Below are 8,413 nucleotides of genomic sequence, written 5' to 3'. Positions count from 1 at the left end.
TATATATATATAAACGCACAAACACGCACAATATAAGCTCAGATAAAAAGGGAATGTTACTAACTATCTACCTCCTTTTTTTTTTGTTTCTTTTGTTTTTCTTCTATTTCCCTCCTTCTAGTTTAAATTTTCTTTTTTTTTTTTCTTCTTTCCCTCGTATTGTGGCTATTGGGAAAAAAAGAGAAAGAACAATGAAGTAAGAAACAAGAAAGAAGGCATGAAAACACACACACACAGACATATCTACCAGTCTTTACTCATAATAATAATAACAACTATCATAAACAATATTTTATATATTACCAAAAAAAGGAGATATTTCTCTCCATACTTTTTTAAACCTCAGCGGTGCACGTCACTCTTTGTGCGGCTCTTCTTCTCTTCACATCTCACATGTGAGAGAATCCACACATACACACATATACACATACACATACAAGCGGGGGCTCTTCCAGTACCGCAGCTAACCCGATAATGGTGTACTTCTGATGTATACAAAAAAAAAAAACGAAAACGATAAGAATATAAAAAAAATCATTATAAACCCTTGAAAAGAAAAAAAAAAAAAAAGAGCCGTACATACTCAGTAAAAAAAAATAAAAAATAAAAATAAAAAGAGACAGTTTCATTGACCGCATTGGTATTTTAACCATTTCTTCGCACATCTTTTTTATTTTCTTTGGGATCAGATGTATTCTGCACTCTTGTATTGGATGTATTGTGATTAGTTGTGAATGGAGTACCATTGTGTTCAGATGGAGGCATATTCATCGCAGCCCCACCAAAACCAACAGTATTATTAGTATTATTATTATTATTATTATTATTATTATTAACAACACCATGGGTTTCTCCTGGTATGGCATAGCCAAACGGTGTCAAGGGATATTGACTGAACCCTGTCTGTTGTGGATAATAAGATTGTGTTGTTTCTCTCATAGTGAGAGGTTCATTCCTTACCAACATGGGAGGTGCATTAGGGAGCGTATGAGCAGGCATGGTGGAAATAGATGGAAGTATATTCGCATTTGGATACATGGGAAATTGTGTGAAGAGGGTTTGGGACTGTGGAGGCATCATAGATATTGGGAACGGTTGTTGTATAGAGAATGGTAACATTTCCTCTCGTGCTGTTTGTGCATAACGTCCATTAGTTATCATTCCACTCCGATGATTATTATGATGATGATGATTATTATTATTATTATTATGATTATGATTAAATTCTTCATTTCTCCCATGTGTTTGACTGTGGCCTCCACGATGTCGACAACAACAACACCAACAACAGAACCCCATCGCCACAATGGCCGCAAGGAGAAGAACAGCGATAATCACAATAGTGATAAATCCCTTTGACGGTGCGGTGGGGGACTTTCCACTCGAATCGTCCGGCGGATTCACCGGGTGGGAGGCATTACACCAGACAAACACACTACTGAGAGCGTCTTGGTCCACCGCATCGTACCAGCCTTTATCACACTCACAGATATTCTTCTCTGCAATCCACGTACCGTGAACACAGATATCCGACCGGTTAATCATAAAGAAAACATTATTATTATTATTATTATCATACTGATTATTATTATTATTATTATACTGGTTGTAGCTGTATCCCTCATTCCATGGGAATGCGCTTTCCATAATGGACGTTAAATACTGCCACATGCTGTGAAAGAAAATATATCCTTTTTTTTTTACTTTTTTTACTTTTAATAATGTGATGGGAAATAATAATAATAATAATAATAATAATAATAATAATAATAATAATAATAATATTCTGTTTTTCTTCTTCTTATGATGATGTCTAGATATACTCTTAAGATGTATAATAGTAAAAAAAAGAAAAGAAAGAAAAAAGAAGAAAAAGGAAACAATTTATTTTATTCTTTGAATAATATAGTAGTAGTAATAGTATATATATATATGTATATATATAGGGTAAATCTAATCCTATTCCACGAGAGATACTTTCAAAGTATCACCACCTCCAATCAACAAAAAGGAGACGAAAAAGAAAAAAAGACGACCGTCCATGCATAGTCAAAGAAACCAAATACACAAGCGTAAATAAAAATAAAATAAAATGAAATGAATAAATAAAATAAATTATGGGAGAAAATGAAACAACACAACATAACTAAAAAAAAAAAAATCGTTTTTCTTTTTTTTTTGCTTTCCGACCCTTCACGTGACTATTTTTCCTTCATTAACAATTAATAGCTACAAACCCAAAGGAGAAGAAGAAGAAACCACCAAGTCATTTATACGTGAGTATATACATATATATATATATATATACATACGGGAATACGGAACAAACAAACACACAAACGCATTCATACAAAAAAAATAAATAAAATTAATTTTTGTACCCCATCGCAGTCTCAAATAAATAAATTCAATACATACTTATCCAATAACGCACGGACTAATAAATAAAAATAAATCAATTAAATCAACTAAACCATCTAGACAACCAAATGAGAATCACACTTATTTTCTGAAGTCGCCAAGTGAGAGAATCTCGAAGGACCCACACACAACCTCCGGAGACCTCAGAGATTTAAAGGTCCATGAGGATTGGGTTGATGGGCAAAACAAAAAGAAAAAAAAAAAGAAAAAACAAAAACACCTTCTAATTCCAACACAACGTCTCTGCTGGCCATAGAGATTAAAAAAAAAAAAAAAACGGAAAAACAATAATAATAATAATAATAATAATAATAATAATAATAATAATAACCATAATAATAACAAGAAGAAAAAGAGGAAAATAAGTCCAGAGAGGAAAAGTAAAAAAAAAAAAGGAGGTGGTGCCCCCCCAAAAAAAACTCTCCTCTCCTTTCCCTCTTTTCTCTATCTATATAGTCCATTATATTATTTAGTTTTGCACGTTTTTCCTCTTTTTCTTTTTCTTTCTCTATAAGCTCCCTATAAAAAAAAAAAAAAAGAAACGGAAAATGGAAAGAAAAAAAAAAAAAAATAAAGGAAAAAAAAAAGGAAAAATGGTTTCTTTTTATTTATTTTTTTTTTTGTTATCATAAACCTGGGCGATGGAATTTAAATCCCAACCGCACCACTTGTATTTCCGTATCGGAGAGACTCGTCACGGCCTTTGTGAGGACTCGGTGCCAATCATATAAATATAATTCCATTGGCTGAAGTTTTGAACGTCCTTCTGGCAACTCATCCTTCGTGCTGCCAGTTTTGTAAAATATATATTGACAGTAACGATCAATGAATTCAAAACGAGGATGATAATTCGTAATAATACCCGTATCATTATACTGAAAATACCGTAATGGTTGTCCTTCTGGTGTTCGTCGAAATGATACATCTGTTTTCATTCCCTTTTCCAGTTCCTTCACATGTTCAAGTTTCCACTCCACGTTAAAATCAATGGGTGTGCCTGGAGCCACTGTAGTTTTCTCTGGTTCGGGTTCATCATATCCCCCACGTTCCTCCATACGATACCAGGCGTGATCTCTATACATTTCAAGTGCCGTATCTCGCAGGAAACCCGGTTTTTTCTGAGAAGCGTAATAGTGATAGCGTTCTGGATTGCCAGGATAAGATACCACGTAACCAAGAAACATGGATGGACCTGGATTAGATGAGACGAGGCGACCAAGGAATTGAGATTGTAAAAGTCCATCTGCCCAATGTTCGGTATTACCAAAGTGACCCACATAGGTTTGAATGGGAATACCAAATACATCCAATTCAGCATGAATAAGACATGCCAATTCACCTAAAGGAGAAGGCATAATATATCGTTTTACCTGCAGGATTGGATATTTAGATATCATCGCACATCCATACGTATTATCTAATACTGTAGGACCATAACTGGTATAACGGTAACCGAGATGATACGACATATATTCCACCATATCTCTATTACCATTAGTTACATGCATAGAATCACTTTCCAAAAGACCTACAACTCCAGCATTAGTTTTAATAGCTTCTTTTGCCATTCGACTTAAGGAGTCTGTATTAAAATTATCTAGGGCAAAATGGACTGTCCATATCATACCACTAAAGAAAGTCATTTCACTTGCCGCTTCCCATACTTCAGAACGTTGATCCGATGAAAGATGATCAAGGGTAATATTAAATTCCTCTGGTACATCAGAAATCTTATATTTTGTTTTATTGGTTCCTTTAATTACATCTTCAAGTAAAGATCGTTTACTGTTATAATCTTCCTCTGTAAAAGTACGTTCATAACCTTTTAAAAGTGGATCTGTAGCGACATTTCGTATTTTTTCTAAATTTGTTAATGCCTTATGTACAGAAAGGACTTCCATTGGAAGATCAAAGGCTGTTTTTTTCCCTTCTGGAATACTACGATCTGGTGGTTGTAAGGCCTCACGACAAATAATAAAGAAAAAGAATATTAATCCCAATAATATCATCATAAATATTGGCATCCGTCTTTGTTTTTTAGCTGAATTAGATTTAGTTTCCTTCTGTGATATCCCACTTCTCACTCGATAGGCTAAATACCAGGTACATAGAAAGATCCCACATACATTGGAAAAGTGTATAAATACAGAACGTTCACGTAAAATCCATCCCATAGGAACAAATGGATAAGAAACACATGAGGCGTACATAAATACAACCACAAAAGTTGTCAGTGACCAAACAAGTTCAAATGAAATCACACGTGTAGATGTAAATTCCGTAATTGCCTTTGGAGAATCAGATAAGTCTGCAAACGAAATAGCAGAGAGATAACGTACACGTTGTTGTATAAACACAAGTTCCATAATAATTGGATACAAGGCTCCAATAAAGAATGTCATTACAATTCCCCCAGTAAAGGCAATATATTTATTACCAAAGAAATTTGATTCCACTGCCCAATTTCGAATATCAACATTTGCTCTTATACTTTCTGTAGTGGTTGGGTAATGTTCATGTCGAAGTTCATAGGAGCGGTTGGTTTGTCTAGTGGCTAGTAACATAGTTAGACATCCACCCAAAAGTCCAACACCAACACGTAGCCAAGAGGCAATAAAAGAACTATTCCGTTTATTTCCATCTTTTTCTTGAGCCAAAAGAGGCACCACATCTTGTGAGTGGTAAAGACCCAATACAAAAGAAATAATAACAAGTAGATTGGCTGGATATGGATCAATGGCAAGAAGTCGTGGGATATAATTAGAACAGGTGTAGAATGTAAGGGAAACCGTTGTGAGAAGACCAAAAAGTAATCCCAATAGAAACGGTGAGGATGGTGGATATGATGTCACCCATGCTGTAATACTATTAGAAAGACACGGTCGAGAAAAGTGTACCTGTCGAGAGTCATCTGTTCTTATAGATAAATCTTGCATATCCCTGCTATCACTATGAGTACTATTACTAGTATTATTACTATTATTATTATTATTATTATTAGTATTATTATTATTATTAGTATTAGTATTAATAGTAGACGTTGCATCTCCAAACATGACTTGCCTGTATATAAATACAGTGGCAACAATACCCAGAATAATACCAAACAAACCACCATATAAAGGATGTGTAAATACGGGATCTTGTGTGAGAAACAAGACACGTACCAACATAATAGCAGTAAGCGCTAATGGAAAACAATACAATAAACGACGACTATCATCACTACTGTCATTGGTAGATGCATATGGATATAAAAAGCGACAGAAAGTTGCTAATGAGAGAAAAAATGGTCCTACCGCCACTGCCAGAAGTTTTAATCGCTCTGAATGTCGAACAAATAAATGAAAATGCGAAAGAGACGTAAGAAAGTAAAAGAGAATAAACATTGGAATACGTTGTCTTCTCGAGATCATTCCCTCACTACCACTACTACTACTACTTCCTTTTCTTGGAGTTTGAAAACAAGGAATATATCCCAACGCCCAACGACGGAATGGAGCCAAATGAAGTAATATAGGTGAACAGAATGCAAATATACTTACCAACTCCCAAGAAATAGACATCGCTACAAGTGGCATAAAGTACATGTGTTCAACAAGATGCATAATCATTTCCCAGAATAAATAACACCAGTAAATATCCACTAACCACATGGAAGCATTAGATGGAGCACAAAAAGGATTAAATTCATGTACTACTACATTCTTTCTATCTATAGAATCGGTTGATAAAATTCTAAAAGCATATATATTATTATTATTATTATTATAGCTATTTTCGCTTTCATTCTCTTTTTCACTGATATTTAATGGTTCTTCTTCTGTGTTCATACCATTATTTAATTCCTTTGATCCACGATGAGAGTCTCTTGCCTCGGAAGAGGAAGAATGTGTAAATAAGAGTTGACGATAATCCTGTGGGGATGCGCCAAATACCCATGCATCTTTCTTTAATTCATACCAAGCACTCATATCAAATAATATGTTAAAAGAGGCAAAAGACCATTCACACATAGTGGATAAACTGTATGCCCCCGCAGCGCATGTAATCACATGACGAATATAGAAAAACACAAGAAGAAGGGCAGATGTGGTTTGTCCAATCAAACAAATACGTTTTAGACGCTGTGATTTATGTGCATCTTCCTGACTAGCATAAATATTCAGATTATACGTATTTCGTCGAACGATAATGTTAATTACCACCTGCAGAAGAAAACCCAAAAATACATAAAAACCAAATCCAACATTATGTCGTTCTAAATTCTCTGCAGAGGATATCATTGTCCATGTTAAGGCCCCAATCAGTCTACCAAGATCCCATGTAAGCATCATCAGTGTTAAGAAAGCAGTAGATTTAAAGAATGCAATGGGTGAATGCATCATACTCATCATTCCATTTAAAGTCCCACCATTTACACTGTTGATATTTCCACAACCACGCTGCCAAAATACAGAAAAGAGAGAAATTGTCGCTCCCAGTCGAAATGGCGCACACAACACAAAAGCCACTCTCCATATTTGTCGCTCTGGTGGAAAATCACCGCTGAGTGTACTGATGCTGGGCCAATACTCCGCCGTCTCGCAGTGGGTGGAGAGAAGTTCCTTGTGATGTAACCACAATCCCACAAAGAGAGCAAACAACAGACCAGTCCCTACCGTGAGTCCATACGTCACAGCCGCATAGGAGGAAGGGAATACAAATATGTGTTGATTCATCATTCAATTAAAAATAAATAAATAAATAATAAAAAGAAAAGATCTTCTGAAGGGAATAAACACAAGATGAGAGGTTTTCTCCTTCTATGCTACTAAGTGTTAACACTTTTTGGTAATAAATAGGAGAGTAAAAGTTAAATGGAAACCTCCCCGATTTTTTTTTTTTTTCTATTTTGATCCGTTCTTGCTTTTACAATCTTGTTCTGTTTGGTATACGTTTAAGTCTATATTTATATTTATTTATTTATAAATAAATATAAATAATAATTTTTTTTCTTTTTTCTTTTTTTCTTTTTTATATTTTGTTGTTTCTCTTCCAATATGGCTTTACGTTGCTATTAGCGCTCAAATCGCACCTTATAATTACTTACTAGATTTAAACAATAAAGAATAAAAAAGAAGAAGAATAAAGAAGAAGAAAAACACATGGGTTTTAACGACACCTTAAGAAGAAAAAAAAAAAAGAAATAGAAATAGAAATAGAGAGTACTCTCTATTTCAAACAACATGACTATTTCAAATAATATTCACAGAGACACACACATTCAATTCACTCATACTCACAAAACGAAAAAAAAAAAAAAAAAAAAAAAAAAAACGCAATTTCATTCATTCTCATTAATTCATAAATGTAATCTTTTTTTCTTTTTTCTTTTCCACACTCCAGAGGAAAAAGAAAAAATAAAAAAAGCACTAATAATTGCGGTGATGTAGGTGTTCCACCTCCTCCCATTCCTTTCCACTATCACTATTCACATTCGTTGCGTGCCCGGGTGTGGAGAGATACTTCGGCACATGAGCGAGTGGGGTGTCAATGCCCAGGGCGGTCTTTGGATTGGCCTGATACCACTGTTCCTTAAACGGCTCTTGAATGGCCACGTAGCGAAAACAGTCGCGGCCGCCGTAACTCCAAATAAATATTTTGTACGTCCCCACAAGTCCCACAACAGTCGCGAAGGGCCACACCATGCAGATGGCATACACCTCAAAGCGACGTAGCCAGCCAGGAATAGCCATCTAAAAAGAAAAAAAAAAAAGAAAAATGGACCTATATATATATATATATATATATATATATATATACATATATATAAGGATAGGTAAGATCGATAGAAAGAGAAAGAGGTAAGGAAAAAAGGAAAAAAAAACTGCATATTTAATAAACATTATACTCCAGCAAGGACGTTATTGAAAAAAAAAAAGTACTTCTGAGAACCATTCAAAAATTCCTTTTTTTTTTCTTCTTCTTTTTTTTTGTTTTCATACTCCAA

The 8,413-nt window shown here is 34.5% G+C and overlaps 3 protein-coding genes across 3 annotated transcripts; all 3 read right to left on the bottom strand.

Moving 5' to 3' along the window:
• Nucleotides 1-645: 645 nt before the first annotated feature.
• TM35_000052020 (uncharacterized protein) lies at nucleotides 646-1,671 on the bottom strand (the record flags this gene model as incomplete). Its single annotated transcript, XM_029022857.1, has 1 exon — nucleotides 646-1,671. One exon carries the CDS (start codon nucleotides 1,669-1,671, stop codon nucleotides 646-648), a length of 1,026 nt encoding a protein of 341 aa, XP_028885672.1.
• Nucleotides 1,672-3,047: 1,376 nt separating this feature from the next.
• TM35_000052010 (FGF receptor activating protein) lies at nucleotides 3,048-7,145 on the bottom strand (the record flags this gene model as incomplete). Its single annotated transcript, XM_029022856.1, has 1 exon — nucleotides 3,048-7,145. One exon carries the CDS (start codon nucleotides 7,143-7,145, stop codon nucleotides 3,048-3,050), a length of 4,098 nt encoding a protein of 1,365 aa, XP_028885671.1.
• A 690-nt stretch (nucleotides 7,146-7,835) lies between these two features.
• On the bottom strand, nucleotides 7,836-8,159 carry TM35_000052000 (uncharacterized protein; the record flags this gene model as incomplete). Its single annotated transcript, XM_029022855.1, has 1 exon — nucleotides 7,836-8,159. The coding sequence occupies one exon, from the start codon at nucleotides 8,157-8,159 to the stop codon at nucleotides 7,836-7,838; it is 324 nt and encodes a 107-aa protein (XP_028885670.1).
• Nucleotides 8,160-8,413: the final 254 nt, after the last annotated feature.

This window comes from Trypanosoma theileri (genome assembly GCF_002087225.1).
Source record: "Trypanosoma theileri isolate Edinburgh chromosome Unknown TM35_Tth_5_V1, whole genome shotgun sequence".
Lineage (NCBI taxonomy): Eukaryota > Euglenozoa > Kinetoplastea > Trypanosomatida > Trypanosomatidae > Trypanosoma > Trypanosoma theileri.
This window is presented reverse-complemented; position numbering and strand designations above follow the sequence as displayed.